The following is a 20,767-nucleotide window of genomic DNA, read 5'->3' on the forward strand; positions in this document are numbered from 1 at the left end:
GAAAAAGAAGGGGGGAGTCCTTCAACAATCCTCTTTTACGCCACCAGTCAAGGCGGTGCTTTGTCACCTCTACTGCCCTACCCAGGGTGTGCTCTTTGGGTGATGACATTGACCGCAGACCAAGTGCTGTCGAAAGTCTCCAACAGTGCTGATGTCGCAGCTGTAGGGGGGGGGGGGGGGAGGACCGCAGTTTTGGGCACTCGATCACAACGTGCTGTATGGTTTCATCGGCTGCGTCACACATTGGCGCTTAGTATCCAAGCCTTGGGAGTACTTGGCTTTGGTTGTTCTTGTCAGCAGAAAACCACTCCGTGCCTCGCAGAGTAACCCGCTGCCGTCCGCTGTCTCATGTGTTGTCATATATGTTCTCATTAGCGATGGCATTAATTTGTGCTGGAGTACACCACCAGGGATGACTTTGCCCATGCTTCACTGTGCCATCTCTTCATTTCTGCTTCCCAAACCTGGTTGCGGATCTGCTGTCTCCACGCGAGCTGGAATATCTTTAACAGGCCGGCTTTTGGAATTTCGTACTTCTCTGCCAACCTTCACATTCAAAGCATCCATCTGGTGTTGGAGCACTTGAGTACGATGTACTTGTATACCTCTCTGGACCATCTATGGCAGAGTGCTCAGCCGGCGCTGCAAGGCAAGCTTGGCGGTGGTCTCACATGCTACGATAGTAGTGCTGACAATGACGCTGCAATTAGTGATCATGACAATGACGGCATTATCAATGATAATGATGCATTTAGTTGATAATGATAATGAGAGCAAACGTGATGCACCGTGTGCACCAGCAACGCTCAGCCTTTCACACTTCTGCAGCGTAGATTCCACAGTGCTTTTTGGGCTCCCTGCCATACACAAGGCAGAATGGAGTTGACCTGCTTCTCCGCTCCTAACCGGCAGCAACAGCGTGGCGGGCTACTGTGCTGACATTAAAGCGAGAAACTAGTTACATCGGCTTAACTTTCAGGCTGACTGACTGTTAATGCATACAAGGTGGACAATGCCACGGACGAGAAGTGGGTTTTTTACACGACGGATATTATGATGTGCTTCTCGCTTTCTGCAATGATAATTAGTCTGGAAAAGCCTTTGGCCCTTTGCTTCGGCGTTGCGAGTCAGGTAGTCAGTTGCTACTATTATCCATTTGTTGCTAGATGTCGATGTCGGGAAATGACCTAGTAAGTCCATGCCGATCTGTTGGAATGGTCTCGCAAGTGATTGGTTTGGTTGTATATCCTGCAGGTCTTAGCAGTGTTCGGTGGCGTTAGCAGTCGCAGCAACTCCTGACATAGTGCGTGACATTAGCAGATAGACGAGGCCAATATTGGCCAATATTATTTAACCTGAATGCGACTGAGAGTAAAATAAAGTTTAGGCACCCAGCCCGTGGGCTTATCGTGAATGAGGAGCCTGTAGGATTTCATCGAAAAGGCCCACAGGGACAAGTAAGTAGGTGGTCCTGTTGGATGTGAATGCCATTATAAAGCGCAAAGGAGGCTAGTCCACGTTTGAACACTCCGAGCAGCAAGGATGACTTTTCTTCAAGGTAGTCGAAGTCTGAGTGCTGAAGTTGCGTGAAGTAGGCCCCAAAATAGCATAGTTATTGTCTTTTCCAGCTTTTTTGGACAGGGGCTCGTGAAAAGCAGTACCATGTGTGGGTGGCCAAAATAGGTTTCTAGAGCAGCTCTTGGAGCAAGCAAATATGCTTTTTGGAGCAGCTATATGGAGCAGAAAGCAGAACAGATGTCTGAAACAGCTATGGAGCAGAAATGTTAATGTTTTATAGCAGAAATATTGGCTTTTTGAAGAAACTTCAGAGCATGTGGTCAATGTAAATCTCCAATAAGTCGTAAAGGCCTTTCTACCCTTCTTGGCAGCAGAAATTGTGCTGCTTACAAACAGGCCCACTGTGTTCTGAAGATGTTTTACGGCAGACTGACTGTAAGCAGCATGTGACCAGCGTGCAGTTTAAAGGCCCATTCACGATTGAGGATTGCAAAGGGTGTGCGATCAGGGAGCCGCTCAGCTTGACCGATGTTCACACTTGCAAAGGCAACCCGTGGGTCGCTTTCCCAAATTGTAGCCATGTAGCCATTAAAAAGAGTAAAAGCATGCTTTTCCTTTTTTTTTTTTTTTTCTTTATTGAAAGCATGCTTTTCCTATCGGTTCGTGTCACTGGAGACATTCCTGGAACAAAGCTAGAAAATGTAAGGTTGAAACATTTTGCAAATATTTACTGCTATAAAGATATACCATTTAATTTATTGCTTCAGCGGAGCTGCATCCAGGTTATATGTGAAGGATTTTGTATAAGTGTTATTGAAAGGTGCAGCCATGAAGTGTCATGGAATCGCAAGTACAATGTGCAGACATGTTAGTCTCCAGGAATGAAAATAAGTGATGTCAAGGGGCTCCTTGTTTCACAGCTGGGATGATTGGCTCAGGTAGAGGACAAAGCCTCATCTATTGCTTTCAAAAGCTTTAGTGAAGTAAAATGGGGAACAGATAGCATACTTTGTCAGCAAAATGCTCATCAGTGCTGTACTATTATCGAGAATATGTTAAGGTTTTGCTTTTTTACACAGGCTGCATTTCCTGGGGCATTTTACCTGCAGGTGTAACATGTCATCTGTATAACACATGTACTTCACTGCATTTGTGCGCAGCTCAGAAAACATTCCATCAGTGTGAACAAACTTATTATTGCAGCCATGTCTGCATTTGTGAAGGCACATTCTCATGTTTTCTTTCAAAAAGAATTTTCCAGAGGTACACCCTTTGTCAAAAATGCACAGGCCATTTCGCAACTACAATCACCAGCTTTGAAAGGATGCTTTTGGGGGCTTTTAGGCTGCTGCTGGCTCCGTGAGGCTTCAGGTCGCAACGACGACAGTCCTTTTCACTGCTGAACCTTCGTAGGGGCCAACTTCCCATTTTTCTAACCACGGGTGTGGTTAGAAAATAGTACAGCTTCCAATGCTTCTTGTGGCAGAGTTAAGAAATGGTAGGGGAATTTTAAAATGGTCTGTAGTTCTTTTTCACAAGAGCTGTACGTCACCTCCCAGAAGATTTTGCCACATGCTAGAGAAGGTAGCTAGAAACCATAGATTACTACAGTGTGTACTTTTCTTAAGCAGAAGCAGTCTAGAAGTGCTTTGATGGGGAAGGTTCGTGTGCCTTCAGTAAGAGCAGTGAGCCATGGGGCGTAGCACACGGGTGTGAGTATTGCACTGTTCTAGGGAGCATATTGAGGAATTAGAAACAACTGGTGAAACTTTCACCACAAACATTTCAGTAAATTTAGATATGCTGGAAATAACTACAACCAGAGAAAGAACCAGATTCAAAAAAGTGTTCACTAAATTGTGGTCTGTAGGGGTGCTAGCCATATGCTTGTTTTGTAGAAATAAATAGTATTCTTGTTGTGGTGTCAGGGAAACTATCAACTGGACTGGAATTCCAATTGCATTGTTCTTACAGTCCACACTGTTAGGGGTTCATTTTGTACTTCCAGGCTTGCTTTCAAAAACAAGTTGTCAGTACCACCCTGTGTTGTCCTTGCCCGCATCCTGTTGTTTCTGCGGTTTTATTTTTACAAAGAAGAGTGAAGCCTGAAACTGGTTACTGTGTGCTGATATAGTACTCATAAGTTTTGCAATGATTTATAGGTCGACAAGGTTTATTGCGAGCATGTGTGTATTCAGTTTTGTGTTTTTGTTTAATTGTGCCTTAATGCTGCCACTTAGCAAAACTGTTTTCCTGTGTTAAAATTTTTGGGGAGCTTTTCATACACTTAATTTGCATTTTCATGCTTGTTCAGTTGCTACAGCTTCATAAATATTGATCTGTGGCTGCTAATACCTACTTATTGCCAGAGAGTCTTTAGTGTGCTGAGAAGTACCACTTATAAGATCACTTAAGCTGAGCATCGAAATTTTTTGTGCCGTTGTTCTGATTGGTTATGCTTTTTCGTGACATAATTAATGCGAATGACGTCATTAGCCATTGTCATGGCAACCTACACCCAGTGGTTGCCATAGCAACTGTCAGGATCTTAGCACCACCCATTTTAAGTTCACAGCCTCAAAAAATCATGAGCGTGCATCTGACAGGTGGTAGTTGGCATGTAGCATCGCTAGGCAAAGATCCAGTCAACTGGTTATGTGACATCATGAGACCAAACGGCATGATCAAGTTGGAATGACTTTAGATATGGAAGGGCGAGATGAGAATTGAACACCACTAAACTTTGATTGTGTGCCGTTGATCTGATTGGATAAGCTGTTTCATTACGTCAACCACATGGCCATGTGCAGGTATTTCAAACAAAAACCCGTATAGCTTAGCCTATGACTGACCATGACCTGACCTTTGATCTTAACTTGGCTTTTGATTTCACCTTTGACCTTGAACATGAGCCAAACCAGTGCTTCGTGGCACACTGCCATTTGAATAACCAGGTTGTGCCTCTCCTAAATGTTTTCAGCATAATCAGATTAACGATAGAAAGATAGTATTTCAGCAGACCGTGCTGCAGTCCCTTGTGCGTCTAAACATGCGATGGGAATGCTTATGAGGGAGTGTACGATGGGAGGCAAGTTGGTACCACATGGCTTTAAAACATTAAAAATTGCTGAGGTTTAATTCCTCTAAACCTAGTTACAGAATGAAAGCTTTGTTACTCTTGAGTGCAACTAGCTTTTTATCTTCTCTTCAATGCCACAGCTTGCTGAGCCACATCTGCCGGGTGATCTGAAGCAGCCTGCCGCCTATGCGATAAAGCAACCGCTGACGGAGGTGCTGCAGGGCTCTCCTACCTAGCGAAACTGATTGCGAACAGCACTAGTATGTCTCCTTATTTCAGCAACCAGCAAGTCACGTGGTTGGTCACATGGCCCCAGGTGGCGAGGTCACAGACTGCGGCAGCTGTGGTGAGTCATGTGGTATGACATCACAACACACCTCCGGCTAACCCTCACTTGAAGGTCAAAGTATCTCCTTTGGTGACCTTGGTGAAACGGCTTAGTGGAGCTTTTCGCTCCAAAGCTAGGCAGAGGACAAGATGCAAAGGACTGCACTCCTCTTGGCTGCTTCTCTGGCCTTTTAAAATTAGCTTATGCATGGCTGCACAATGCCTTTGGTCCCTTTCAGACATCACAAATGAACTCTTTTTGTTTTGGCTGTCTTAACACTGTTGTAGCCTTAGAGTGTGCCTAGCATAACATGGCTACAATTTGGCAAAACTTATATAGTGTCGATTTTTGGCTCTTTGGCCCCTAAGGTGTAATCTTAAATTCCAGTTATTGGTGCTGATATTTGCTTTTCCAGTGCCTAAAAATCTTGCTTCTAGTCATTACCACTTCATATGAGTACTGTTGGCTGGAAAAATACATGGCTCATGACAGCGAATTTAAAAATTTATTTCTTGGAATCTGGAAGAGCAGTGATGGTTGATACTATCAGTAGATGAGACGTGGTAGGCTATGCTTGTTACACTTGTCAGTCTCTGGTTCCATACATACCAGGAGCACTCCACATGGTGCCGGTGCTTTTAGCAGCTATGATTACTTTCCTTTTAAATATGCTGAGCATTGCTTTCATGATCCCGGTCATGTTCCCGATGTCACGCAAGGTGCACTCGTCCTGCTTGTTTCCAGTCACATGCGTCACGAGGTCGGCATGGCAAAATCGCATCTAAACCGAAGCTATCGAAACAGTCAACTTACGCCAACGATAGGCAGCGCCTCCTCTCGCTGGAAGCTTCATGATGATAACAGTGAATAATAATGAAAGTGGAACTGTGAATTTAGGCCGAAAATTGTTCTGATCTGCCTATAATGCAAAGCGGAAATCTGACATACAGAAGTTGGGGGTTGAAAAAACCTCTCATTATATGTGCATTTTTTTGTCATTTGTTGCCCTTAATGTAACGTGAAGGGAATGCATTGAAATATTCTGAAAAGTGGCTTTCACAACTTCATGTTGATTAGTTTTAAGCATACAGTGTGTTTGCTATGCAGTAAAGCTACGAAGGATTCCTATCTATATGAGGAATGTTCTGCCTGTGCCTTGATTGCAGTCAATTTTAGTTGTAGCTCAGTTGGCCAAAGTGTTCAGACCAATCATTTATTCCAGAGATGGATATATTTGGCAAAAACACAGTGATATTATTGAGGGGTTGTTTTTTAGCTTGAGGCTGCAGCAGAGTTCACCATCAATATTTGAGCTCATAGAGAAACAGGAAATTTGTTCTGATAGGGCCAGAGTGTCGGTGTGAATAAAACAGAAGTTCATGTTAACGAGTTCACCATATTATTTATACTACAGTAGAACCCCTTTATAGTAAAGTCACTGAGATCAGCAAAAATCTTTACTATATCAGGCTCTTTACTATATCAGTTGTTGGCGATGATATGGCCTGAAGATGCTTTCTGCCAGTTAAATGGCCACTTACTGAACACGTCTTGTTGCTTAATGAAAAAAAAACACTCTGAAATAGCTTTCATCTCTCTGTTATCATCTCTTCATGCAATTTTTTTCAGTTACAAAAATTTTTTACATTTAGTGGAAGTACTTCTTAATTAAGTATGAGGACATGGCTACAAATACAACCAAGTTTGATTTCATGTGAAAATCAAAGCCTTGTATGAACATGGTGTCACTTTTTGTTGTTTCTGTCTTTTAAAAGGCCATAAATGAAAATGTGCGTGGCAGTCAAGTGCTGCAAGATCGCACACACTGCACCTCCACTTCTTGCCTCTGCTGCCTCACTGCATGTGCTGCACAATGTTGGGAACGTTTGCCCGTGTCTTTCCCTTCATTATTTCTTGGTGCACTTTTTACTCTTCCTTATTTTCTGAACGAACCGCGCCGCCTCTTTTCTATGTTCGTAGACAGCTTTACTTTTTTTTTTTCCCTACGCGCTGCGTGCTTTCCCTCACGGCTCCAAGGCCTTCGTGAAGTAGGCTTCTTCTGAATGCTGCTAAGCCTGGTGGTAAAGCCACTTAAAAGGACACTCGGTGTATTTTTGTTTTGAAATACAAAAAATTCTGTTCCTCGCGATTCTAGGTAGTACACGGGTGGCGATTCATATAATGGGAGTCATCGCCGCGGTCAGACGCACTTTAACAGATTTTTACCAAAAATATTTTTAATATAAAGGGGGGAAAATGTACAGTTCTCTATGGAAGATGAACTGGAACTTCAGTTTCACTTTATTATATTCTGTTAGTCTGGGACATGAAAGCTTGCTTAGTACTATGAATCCTTTTGCACCTAACTTTATCAGTTGGGGATGCACTTGGAACTTAGATGCAAAATTCGGTTTTGATAATAGGCAATGTCTTCTAATGGAATAGTTTGGCATAATGGCGGTGATGCTGCATGGTGAAAAAGGGAGCGCATATTATGACTGCTGGTCGGTGCTCATTGGCAAATTGGGCCTCATTTTGTGGGTTCACTGCATGAAGAATAGCTTAGGCTTTGTCCTTATAGATTTTCTTGGTTAATGATCGACACCTGAAATGTTTATTATTGTGAATAGCTCGGTGATTTCTTGTTTTGCCATGACTTCCTGATTGAAGGATTTGTGTCACATTGTCTCTGTATGAGATGCATGTATTTTGGCCTTTTGTGCTGGCGGATTCATTTTTTGGGGGGGAGATAATACATGCAAAAAGTCGCATATTTTGTTGGCTAAGGAGTTCAGAAAATTGGTTTGGCTTGTAGGGTTTAAAGTCCCAAAGCAACTCAGGTTATGAGAGACGTCAGAAAAATATGGTGACAGCTGCTGTTCGAGCTTGAAATTGATGAGAAAATTGCTCTAAAATCACCTCGTTACCAAGCAGAAGGAACCATGCGAATGCATTGCAGTGGCTGTTTGGGCTATTTGGGTTATGACTCCAGTGGAAAGTACTGCATTTTATGCAGGGATCAATAAAGTGGCACCATGCTACTGCGACTAGCATTCCTTTTCTGTTTATTTTGGCAGTTGCCCAGATGATGAGCTGTAGGAACATGCAATCTTCGTGGATTCAGTCACCAGCAGCAACCTGCCGACCTCTTGCAAGAGGTGTGGCTATCATCCTCGTCTTTACCATACATTTATTGTATCGGAACTGATTAAGGGTAGCAACTCAGGCTAATTGGTCTGGACAGTGCAGTACAATACGCTAATGCAATGCAAACAACACACTGTACTGCATGCTGCCTTCTTCCTGTACTTTTATGTTGTTTGCCTTGCTCTGAATACATCTTTGCAATACACATCACAAAACACAGGAAGAAGACAGTACGCAGTACAGTGTGTTGTTTGTGTTGCATTAGTGTTGTAATGAGCATTATAGTATCGCAGTGCTGGCAGACGAGGACAAAAGGACAAGAGACACACACACAACTGCGCTGTCTCTTGTGTGTGTCTCGTCCTTTTGTCCTCGTCTAACAGTGCTATGATACCACAATGTTTGACAACTACCAACTAGCCCAACAACATACCCTTCATATTATAATGAATTCTATTGGAAACATAAAGAGACCAGTATTACAAGGATGTATTCAGAGCTTTCACCAACTGAAAGCGCTTCAATTATGTGTCATGCAAATGAAGGTTTTAAAATCTTGCCGCAGGTTTATGAGAGGTGGCCAAATTTTTGGTAGCTGTATTTAGTTACTTGACCACATGGAAGATTTTCTGCTCCTTTTCCTTCTCTTGCCTTAATTATGCTTTGAAAGTTACAGACTAGGCAGCCTTCACAAGCTCTGAATGAGGCAAGAATGAAACCTCTGCCATGCACAGCATGGTTCTGCAGGATATTTATCATATTATTTGTGGTATGATACAGTGTCCTGAAATGTACTAAGGAACATGGGCAAGAGTAACAGCAGTTAATGTACTTTCCAGCTAGAATTTAGGTGTCTGAGCAATTTATTTATTTTTTTTTTTATATAACTCATGCTAGTTGTGCATGTCTGTACTTTAATAAACTTGCTACATGCTGATTTCTCCAAGTTATGTCAGCACTGTCAAATTAACAAATTTTTTTCAATATGTGAGCATAAGCTTATGCTAGGAAGCAGCTTTGATTTTTTTCTTTCGTCCTGGAAAAATTGCGATTAATGCAGTAAATTTCCTCAAGCTTGAAGTTCAATGGCGATGTCATACAGTGCTAGAATTGAAGCACGAAAAAACAAAATAAGCACATAGTTATCAAAAACACTGCATGGATGCAGGTTGTGATGACCGTTGAAAAGTACCTTTCTTTGCAGCAAGTACATTTGATAGCTGCTTTTTTTTGGAATGCAGAATGTTTGCTTGCTCTTCTAAATAGTGAGGGATGTTCCAGGGACGTGAGTAAAAGCTTCTGTGGATTGGCAAGAGTAACTGCTAACTATGATTGAAACCACATGCAATCAGTGAGCCAATTTAAAGGTTAAAGAAGTTGAAGTTGAACCTGGGAAGTGGGAACACTAACAGATGCTAAACACAGAAAATTATGCATTGTACAAGGGAGTGTTTTATATATCATCAAAAGAATTGCATTGCAGAAAAATGCACTGTGTAGCACGTAGGAAACCTGTGGCCAGACTTTTCATGGTTTTTAGACTATTGTGTCTACTCTAGTGTAAATGCCATATGCCTCAGCATGCTTATGAGATGGGCAGCTCTGTCCTGTTCTCATCTGCAGTACACTGAGGTTATGCTTTGAGCTTAAGAATTAAATACTGTGTTTGCATGATTGTAAGTCTACGTGACTTCTTAATTGAAAATCGAAAAAAAGGCGGGGGGGGGGGGGGGGGGGGGTAAACTTTACCACTGCTATTAAAGGAGACAAGACAAGCAAAATATTAGACACTATGGCATGGTTACAATTTTGTTTGCCCAATGGCTATCCCCCTAGCATGCAATCGTAGACTTACAATTGTGCTAATACAATACTAGTACTTCTGCACCTCTGTAATATGTAAGGTTCTGAAAGAGTTCATTGTCACGTTGTTAACTTGGCTCTAGCTTGTCGTAGCATGTTAGTATATAAGTTAGTGAGCAGTAGACAATGCCTAAGCAAATCATTTTAGCCTGAGCTGACTGAAAACCTTAAGTTTGATGCTGTTTGGCCTTGTTCTTGTACCAGAAAATCATCGGTCAAGAAGTAGACGAGGCAGTGTGCACGTGCTTGTCTGATTCAATTTCTGAGAACTCTCAGGAGACTGTCAGTCTAATAAGCAGCAGGTTTTCACTATAAAGCCAGCGTTGACAATAACATTCCAGTTGATTTCACGCGGGATGAAGTCGCTGTGTGCTATCTCTAACTGCACATATATATGTATTGGCTGACAGCACAAGTAACCTTTTCTCCGACTTCTTAATATGCATGTTCCAGCTGCCTGAATGGACGCATTGGGATCCCTGGATGCTGTTCAAATAATGTGAGCAAGGGCCTTCATTAAAAGGGCGCTGTGACGTTCTCCAGACCACTAGTTCCAACCGTTCTTTAGACTCTTTACACCTTCCCGATGCCCCAAAGCCCAATCATAACGACGAAATCGTAGCGCCTAATATTTTAATCTGCCTAAATAGTCAGCTTTTTGGCATTGATGTGAGCGACACACGATAGCGAAGTTCGTGAATGGATATGACGTTTCCTTCTCACTTGAGCGCTGATTGGTTGAGCCAGCACTTTAGATTTTACATTCGAGTGTTCTTCAAGTTTCTATGCAGAAAACAAATAAAATGTGTTTTAATTCCATGTGTGTTCTTGAAGTGCTTGTAAAGATAGGGACTGTAAACTCGGGTAAATGCGGCGTTGTGAACAAGTGCGGTGGAGAGTCTGCTTGCTGTAATGATGGTGATGGTGGCTTTGCCCTTCTTAGTGAGGCGCTGCTGCCTTCTTGCGCAGCGGAGTCAAAAATAAATAAATTAAAAAAAACTTCGCCAATTCACTGTCCAGGCTATATGGTCACAAGTACAAAGGTCACTCCCGCAGACTCTTCATATCCAAAGGCAGGTGACAATGTTCGGATCCCGGAGGTTGGCAGAATCGTTGGACAATCTAAAATCACGTGGCTGATCGTTTCTGTCGACGCTCCACAGATGGCACTAGTTATGTCGATATCGCTCGTGAAGCGCACTCACCACAACCAAGCCCCCGCAGCGGGATTCCGCCAGCAGTCTACTGCCCAGGGAGTTGTCATATAGTCGTTCCTTGCAAATGGCCTCCTTGCTGGCCCTGTATAGGTACACGGTAGGCTTTGCCTTAGCTCCTGTACGTCATTCTTCCGTCGCCGCCTTTCGCACAAGTAGTGCTCGAGTGAGCTGTGGCAGTAGCAGCGATGGGTGCCGGCGGAACACCATTACGGTGACGCATATTGGCTGACCATCAGGTCCACCTTGTTGACACCCCCACAAAGATGGTGTGGAGCAGCGTCTGGTGGGCTAGGCTAGCTTTGGACCGATGGAGAAGCTGGTCCTCATAGCACAGCTTCTTCGCAGCATCATTATCATGGTAATGATGCTGCCAAAAAGTGCGGCTACAGGTTGAGTTGGACAGGCAACCATGGTGGATAGCTTTCACTATGTCAGCAGAAAGCTGCGTTTCTCATAGGTTCCGCTCAAGTCGAGCGCTGGGCGAGCGAAATGAGAGAGGGGCTCCCTCTAACGCCGGCTCAGATGCGCTGTTCGTTTTTTCTTGTATTTAGAATTTTATAAACCCAATAACTCTCGTCTTCGTGCACCGATTGTAGCTCTTTTTGAACTGATGTGGGCACGGTGTAAAGAACCTAGAGGTTGGCTGGAATTAGCGACCTGATGAATGTTACTGTGCCCCTTTAAGCATGGTGAAAGGGCACTGAAGATGGACTGTTACAGCCTGTGCGTTGCTGGATGCAGCTGATACTGCCTCAGGTGGGCCTTGATTCAACTTACTACAGAAAACGTGACTTCAATTACAAAGTTAAAGCTCATGCTGCAGTCACATTTCTGGTTCCTTCAAGTCTATGTGAAAGTGTTTTTTGTGGAATATAGTGTCTTAGTATTTATTCTCGTTTTTTTTTATGTGGACTTCAGTGTGAATGATAAAATGTTGGGAATGTAGGTAGTTTAATCATATGACATCACTTGAAAATTGGAATTTGCTAATGAACAAAGTTTTGCTGATGCCTTGACATGCTTGTTGCCCCCATATACATTCAGGCAACCTAGGAAGTCGAGGGCAGCAGCTTTGGCATGGTGCATTTGTGCATTTTTTGGGGAAGTCACTATACTGGTATCTTTCTAAAGAAATAATTATAGTTAGTAGCAAAAATGCTTCTTGTTTAATAACAGTCGGCATCCATTTTGAGGGGCATTCTCTTGTTTCAGTACCAAGCCATACGGGAATGAAAGTGGATGAGTGGCGGGCACCAAACTTTTATCACACTGTATTTCAAATGCCGGAGCAGTCACAGCAGCAGGCACAGCAGGCACCGTAGAAAAATATGCAATTCTGATAGGCACTAGAAATTATTTATTAATCAATGAAGCTTTTGCACTGACTTGAATTGAAGAACTTTGAACTGCTATAATGTCGCTAATGTTTGTTATATAAACAAAGTGCTTCTTACATTGTATTCATTATGCTTTCTAGTACCTAGTGAAATGGTCCATATGAATATTTTTAGTGCGATTATTTTTCCAAATTTCCTGCAAATTATGAATAATTAATTTCATTTGTTTTTTAACTAATTGGCCAATTGGAAAAATAGTTACATATTTGAAATCAGTGCAAGAAACTGAATCAGAATACTAGGTTTTATCAAATTTGGTCAAAAATTGAAAAAAAAAATAGATAAATATTAAAGGGACCGGAAGAAACGTTGAAACTAATTGGATGTTCAAATCATTGAACGGTCCTGAAAAAACTGCCGAAAACTGTTTGCAGTCCTGTAATTTAAAGGGACAGAACACTATAATTTAGGTCTTGATCTTTTTTTGCCGCAGTGGAAAGATTGATGTCTAAAATGTTCGATTCCATAACGGTTTTGTTAGAAACGCTGCAGAAAATTTTTACCGGGAATTTTTCGATCAATGCGTGTGCCCGTTTTTATGTAGTTCGATGCTGGAAACCATGAGCAGCGACCGTAATGACGACTGGTGGTCGACAAAAAAGACCGGAAACAAACATAACTTCCACTCGCTAGACAGTAATCAGACATTTTTTGCATAGAGTAACGTCCTTTTCAGTTTCACACTCAATGCTGCTACGACACAATAACGCACGATTGTTGACGAAAGTTTTAGTGGGCACTGTCATTGCTTCATTCACGAAATTGCAAACACTGTGGTGCCATCTAGTGGCAAAACCTGAAAGCATACCTCTCGCGGTGCGAAAGCAGGGGTGGTTTTTATTTAAGGACGCACTGGAGAGAGCGCAAAATATAATAAATTTTGGCAAGCACTCCTAGAAGAAAAGGGAACAATGTGCAGTTACGAAAATCAGCGATATTTTGCTGACATGTAGTCACGTGGGGGGCTACACTGAAAGTACTAGCGTTTCTCCGCTAGATAGCGCCTCGGTCGTTTTTATGCTATTTTCAATGGCAAATTAAAATTGTAAAGCCTCTTTTCTTTGATATTGTAGTGCTCGATCTGTACTGTACGAGGCAAGATCTTTTCATCTCCACCATAATCTCGTGACATATTTTGGCCGGTGTTCTGTCCCTTTAATCTAACAGACACTTGTATGATGATTGTCTGCATCTGAGGTGGAAACAAAAAACGACAGTTTTTCTCAGTTTTTTCAAGTGCTCTACTTTGCACATACTGTCAAAAAGGGCTGTAAAATCGTAAAGGCCTCCGTTGCCCTTTTCGCTGTGCGACGCAGTCTCAGTGGTGCCTCCACAAAACCATCCCATCGCAGCTGCACATGTCCAACATGCAGTTTCAAGTAATTTCAGTGTACCGGAAGCAGCATGTGAATGCATGTGAGGGATATATGCATAAGTGTTAGAACAGAATTAGACCATTCTGAAATAAAAATTAAAGAGCAGTGATGCACCAAACAAAGTCCGAAATGCTGCGAGAGGCCCCCAGTGCATGCTCCCGATCACAACCGCGGGAGGGCGTGAAGCTAAAGCGAAACCGAAACTATGTAACTGTGCTATGTTTCTGTAATAGGGAACTTCTTATTATCGTCATGCCTTCCGTAGTGCATCTGAAGTGAACGGTAACCATCGTTCTATGCAGCTGAGGCTCAGGGAGTCTATTTTGGAGATTTCTGGCAAAATGCAACATATCTCAACACAGTCCCTCATTCAAATTAACTGGAGCAAGCCCATCCATTGTTCAAATGAACGGAAGCTGCCATAGAGGTGCTGTCGACATTCTTTAACAAAATTTGTGTAACAGGGAAAATACTGGCAGCATGGAAAGAAGCCATAACAGTACCTTTACTGAAACCCAGAAAAGCACCAACAAGTCCTAGCAGTTCAGAGCAATATCTCTTACCAGCCGTGTCACAAAATTATTAGAAAGCATTGTAAATATCAGACTAACCTTTGTTCTTGAAACCTGTCAACTTCTGGATAGATGTCAGTGTGGATTTAAAAAAGCCTGCTCAATGAGTGATCATCTTGTCCACTTAGCAAACACAGTCAGGGAGGCATTCACAGGCAGCATTACATCAGGGTGTTCTTCGACCTGGAGAAGGCTTAAAATATCACGTAGAAGTTTGGTGTCCTCTGCGACTTAGCAGACCTAGGTATCCATGGCAGGATGCTGAACTGTTTGAGCAACTTCCTAGCTGACCACACATTCAGGGTCCGTCTAGGCACAACTTACTCCATGACATTCACCCAAGAGAATGGCGTACCTCAGGGATGCATTTTAAGCACAATACTTTTTATAGTAAAAATGAATTCTGTAACGAAAGCAGACTGGATGAGTACGGGGGATTGTTGAGCTTCTCGTTTGGGCGCTGCTCATTGCACTTCATAATGTGGCTTCTGCCGTACCGTACCCCTGCAGACAAAAGTAAGCGAAGCGCGCTTTTTTCTATTATTTTTCATGCGTTGCATAATTGAAATTGGCAGTCGTAGTATGTGCGATCCAGTACTAGACGCCAGTGCCTTTTCACTAGGACAAATATTTTCTTATCTCCAATGTAGAAGGTGTGATTTTAATTTGAACTTAAAAGCGTGCTCCGTTTACTTATGTCTGCACCTGTAGATATAAAGTTCTGTTTTTTTTGCATTTATCAGTTTCACAACCAGATGAGAACATTTTGTGAAGGGCACCTTTTAGAACTGGGCGTAATTGGGGCCTTTGCAGGATGGACGACAACTTAAAGTCAACAAAGGGCGAACGTAAGTGACATCCCGATATGCATATTGCGAGCATCTAGATGACAAACCGAGAAAGTTAGCAACCTATCCGAATATGCAGTATTTCGTCGGAATTGCTGAGTCGCATAATGCCTTAACCGGCATGCCTTCAGACTTCTTTCTGCATTAAACTATCGCAACTCACCTAGTGACCGTTCAACAATTTTTCAATGCGTCAGTAAGGGAGCTTTGATTAAAAAAAGCTCCACAATTAGAGAATTAATTCATTCGTTGTTTGCTTCAAATAAAAGACGTATTGCGTCAGAGAAAGCGCTTTTCTGTTTTTAAGTTGGATGATTTAGTCTGCTGGCTGAAGTACAGCTGAAAATATTCATGCAATATTTGTGCTATTCAATAGTCACAACTTGCCCCTCCAGAGTCATTTTCACAAATAGGCCTCAGTCAACAAGGCCATTGATAATGCGGTTTGAGGAGATATGTTGCAAACTCCATATTCTGGACACATTACCGGATATCGCTCAAAACAACAGCCCTCTACCGCCATGATACAATCTTCCCACAATCTGTAATCTCACTCTCACACAGTTTCTAAAGACTAAAACCGCACAGGAGCACATTATTCAGGAATTCCTTAAACTTCAGGAAGAATACAGAAGCTTCACAGAGTTCTATACCGATGGATCGAAAACAGCTGTGTACACGGAAAGTGCAGTCATGTGAGGAGATTCCGAGGAAATAATAAGACTTCCACACTGCGCATCTATTTTCACTGCTGAATCCCACATCATTTCTGTTGCCGTAGAGAAAATAATAAAAGAGAATTTTACAAACAGCATGATTTACACAGACTCCCTAGCCGTTCTCACAGCTCTAAATCCAAGAAATGCAGCCGCTCCTTTACTCAGAGACATAATACACAGTATAACAACAGTCATTGCTCGAGGATATAACAAAATTTTGTTCGGTCCCGAGTCACATGGGCATTAAAGGCAACGAGAGAGCAGACACATGTGCTGCTAAAGCCCGTGACAAGCCAATGAAGAGTATAAACATACCCTACAAAGACTGTATGAAACTTGTACATCACAAACTAAAAGAAAAATGGCAGTCTTCCTGGAATAGTAAAGTGGATAACAAACTACACTTAGTAAAGCCCATTTTAGGAGAATGGATGTCGTGCCGGCATCAGGAACGTTTCATAGAAGTAATACTATGCCACCTCCGCATTGGACACACACACCTGACACACAATCTTCTGCTGACAAAAAGAGACAATCCTCAATGCAAATAATGTGGAGAACAACTAACTATTAACCACGTCTTATTATCGTGCACAGGTCTCGAAACACTAAGAAAAAAATATTTTACCCCATTTTACAAACAACACATTCCTTTTCACCCAAAACTGATTTTAGGTGAAGATGGACTTGTAGATTTGTCTTGTGTTTTCAGTTTTCTAAAAGAAGCAAATGTCTTATGCAAACTGTAGAATAAATCAAGTGTGCATCAGTAAACAAATTATAACCTCAAGCTTTTCACATCATTGCATTAGCAGCTTATGCGCCATAAAAACCAACACAACCCGTTTCGTAAAAGGAGACTTTCTAAATAAACTCTAGTTCGAACACACGCGTTTTTCCCCCTTTTTTTCACACACAAAAAATAACCTTGCTCTTGGCGCATGATAGCCTTAGTTGCTTATGCGCCAAAAAAAAAACCAACAGAACACAACAATTATTTTATAAAAACACATCTTATAACCGATACCCCATGCTCCTTTTAGGTGGACAAGCACTTGTTGATTCTGTGCAATTTTTTGAGTTCCTCAAAGATGCCAGCATTTTAAACAAACTATAAGTATCAAGCTGTCTTACCTATACCATCGTATTTTAACCTTGTGTTTGGCGCAGCATAGCCTTGGTCGCTTTTGCACCAAAGAACCCAATATAACTAACTAGCTGTTTAAATTAACTAATGTTCAGTCAGCTGAGACCACTTCGCTAGTTTGAACTATCTGAATTTCTGAATTAATGGAAGGTCAAATTAATGTGACAAGTTTTACTCTGCCAAAATGCAGCTGAATAATTGGGTTTCGCATTAAAAAAAATATGGATGCTTTAACTGTGTACAAGAGGCATTAAAAAAATCTGAAATCCTAAAATATTCTAAAAATAAAAGTGAATATGAAAAGCTGCAATAAAACAATTACAGAGCATGCAAAATGCTAAATTGCCTGTTTCGGAAAATATGAGTTTCAGAAATATGAATGTTATGATGTAGGGTTTTTTTCCCTTAATTTTGAAATTGGCAGGACTGCAGAAAAACAGGCAGTTCTGTTAGGCATTAGAAAATAATTTTTTTTTTTTTACCAAATTATTACTCTGCACAACCTAGTTATAACATGCTTCTTAAAAGTGCAGGTAAATAAATGGGTTTTCACTGAACAAAACTTTAAGATGCCTAAACTTAATAATGTAAAATTTTTTGTAAAAACAAACATAAAGCGGTTGGAAATACTTTACTGCAGCAGTAAAAAACTACAATAAAAAGTTCCCGAAAGCACAAGATTGGTATATTGCCTTTTAGACCGTTAGCTCTACTGCTAGTATTCTTTAACAATAGCTCGCACAGCACGTGAAGGAAAGGAGCGGTATCTGTCACACTTTTGCGTGGACACCTGATCCCCACTGTAAGGGAAGAGAGAAAGGCAGGAGTGTAAGAAGAGAGAGAGGTGTCGTAGTGGAGGACTCCGGAAATTTCGACCACCTGGGTATCTTTAACGTGCACCGACATCGCACAGCACACGGGTGCCTTTGTGTTTCTCGATCAAAATGCGACTGCAGGTGTCAGGTTCAAATGCAGGTGCTGATGATGGGATGTCAGTGCAGGTTAAACATTCCCAGGTTGTTGAAATTTTTCCAGAGCCCTTCACTATGGCACCTCTTTCACCCTACTTTCATTCTCTCCCTTCCCTTACGGAGCGTTTCAGGTGTCCATCCAGAAGTGTAACAGATACTGCACCTTTCCTTTCCTCTCTACCAATTTACAACACCATCAATCAACATAGAAACTGCGGCAGTTTCGCCTATAAAGCTAATGTTCGTAAATGTTACAGCATGGGAGACATGATTACAAGAAACATGGAAATCAGCATTGTGTCTTATATCAGCAGGGCTATCGCTCAACATCTGGTTCAGCCGCGTCGAACACCTCTAGTATTTTTTTTTTTCCTAACTGTGAGGTACAAGGAATTAGCAGGCTTATTTACAATTTTTTGTTTGTTTTTGTGCTTTCTTGCACTATTGTTCACCACTCTGTTCTGTGCCCAGCGTTTATGTCACTTATGGAAACAGTTCTGGGAAGCATCGAGACACAATTTAAGTTTGCATTTACTGCAATAAACAGAAGTTTGGAGATGGATATTCTTCCTTTCATAGCACAGCTTGCAGTATCTTTGTTTATGAATCTTTTGCAGCTTGTTGAGTTGGTGTCCTGCAGAGGGTGGTGAAGAAATGCAAGCTTGCTCGGCACCATCAAGATGGAGAAACCAAAAATTCATCTAGGCATATTTATTTGTGCTTTCACAAATATCTTGTATCACTTGGGGCAAGAAAAAATGTAAGAGAATGTCTAGGGCAGTCGAAAACTTCTATGATCCAATTCTGAATGCCATGTCCACACTTTCACTCAGGTGCACTCCAGTTTTTCATCTCAGCAAAAACTGAACAGCCTTCTTCACTGACAGGAGGATATTTTTATCATAGTTTGACGAAATCCTATCGAATAGAGCTGAAATAGTGTTAAAATTTTGAGATCATGCACTCCTCCTCCCAAGCTAACAGAAACTGGTCATATTTGGCCAGCAATTAATGGTCCACAATGTTACACATCTGTATCACTCTCTGAGCTGAAATCGTAGCTTCCAAAGTCGTCTTCTCACTCTTTACTACTGGTATCATGAAAAAAATTTGTAGCCGAAGTGGCTGAATTGCGCGATTGACACTGGTTATTTTGCGCAACTTGACGAGAATTTCATGCCCTGTTTCCATAGCTCCACCACCACCATGCTCCAGTTTATAATCTCTTAAGCGTTGCTGCTTTCTGAGAAAAAGCAAGCTAGGCCAAAACTGAAAGTTAAGATGTCAGACTGCACTTCTAGATGGCGATATGTCCTCAAGCATGCAGAAATTTCAGATTGGCAGTGCATGCAAAATTGTGATGCATTCTTTCACTATGGCCTGTGGGCGGTCCTAAAAGGCCATTTCAGCTAGGAAGGGGGGGGGGGGGGGGGAGAGAGAGAGAAAGAGAGAGGGGGGGGGGATAAAAAAAAAGAGCCGATCTTCAAGTGGGCAGAATACCAAGCAGTGTCCGACACTGAATTGAAAAAGTCATAATCTAATCTCATTACGATACATTTGAGGCATGTGGTGACATGTATCAACATATTTGTTTTATGGTCACTCATAGCCCGAGCCACTTCGTGTTGTTAAACCCCATAAACCAAGCCTGAACCATTTGTTTTATGTGCATTGCTTCTCATAGTATAGTATATGCTTACTTAACACCCGTAAATGAATTTTTTTTTTCTGCCACCTGTGTCGTTACTCAGCTACTTTGGTCATCTGATGAGAAGAGAGGAGTCGCTGGAGAAAGATTTGATGTTGGGAAAGGTTGAGGGTCGCCGGAGAAGGGGTATGCAGCGAACGCGATGGTTAGATGGCATTCTCGAGGCATTGCAGATGAAGCTATGTGATGTTAAGAAGATAGTGAGAGACCGGAAAGCGTGGCGTGACATAGTCCATAGGGTCACGAAGAGTCGGACACGACTGAACGCCTGAACTGAACTGAACTGAACTGTGTCGTTGAGAGATTTTTTGTTGGCATTGAATGTAACTGTGTTACACAAAACGAATAGCACTCACTTGCTACTTTCCTGGAAGTCCTGAAAATGCTTACTATTACATCTCAGAGTCTCATTTGTTTGCTCCTCACTTGTTCTTCTTGCACATGTGCGGTTGCGAGGCACATGTGCTCGCAACCGCACATTGAGCAGCACCAGGAATTGACGAGGGGGTGCACTTCCTACTCATGGGGCAAAACCAGAGCATTGGCAATCGCGCTGCTCATGTCTTACACTGTGCGGGGTCTTGCCATGGAAGCAACAGTGGACAGTGGTTTTGGAAATGTGACTGCCAGTCATAAGAGGTCTCATGATGTTACTAATGCGCTGTGAACGCGTTAATCTGAACTGAAATTACGGTACAGTTTATTTTTACATCGCCTTCAGTAGCAAAGCACGACACGCGAGAGCAACCGCAGGCCTTCGGTCGGCCATACTGGTGCACCGCATAACAAGTGGTGCATTGAACGTCGACTTTTCTGCACAACAACAATTTAGCATTATTATAAGTGCCTCAGATTGAAGGCCTCTTTCAAATGGACT

General features: G+C 42.1%; 1 protein-coding gene across 13 annotated transcripts in view; it reads left to right on the forward strand.

The window, feature by feature from the left end:
- LOC146183909 (uncharacterized) overlaps nt 1–20,767 on the forward strand; it is a 53,509-nt gene that overhangs the window by 8,523 nt on the left and 24,219 nt on the right. For 4 of the 13 annotated variants that reach the window (XM_084609237.1, XM_084609228.1, XM_084609239.1 and 1 more), the window contains exons 1-4: nt 4,922–4,943; nt 8,003–8,083; nt 10,389–11,908; nt 15,311–15,345. In XM_084609237.1, the coding sequence (XP_084465363.1) occupies nt 11,888–11,908; nt 15,311–15,345 (56 nt within the window). In that variant the 5' untranslated portion in view covers nt 4,922–4,943; nt 8,003–8,083; nt 10,389–11,887. Of the gene's footprint in view, nt 1–4,737; nt 4,944–8,002; nt 8,084–10,388; nt 11,909–15,310; nt 15,346–20,767 lie in introns of those variants that run through there. The other 9 variants (XR_014708811.1, XR_014708812.1, XM_084609229.1 and 6 more) reach the window with 7 other exon arrangements.

The sequence above is a fragment of the Amblyomma maculatum genome, chromosome 7 (assembly GCF_055883805.1).
Source record: "Amblyomma maculatum isolate TAMU_Amacu chromosome 7, ASM5588380v1, whole genome shotgun sequence".
Lineage (NCBI taxonomy): Eukaryota > Metazoa > Arthropoda > Arachnida > Ixodida > Ixodidae > Amblyomma > Amblyomma maculatum.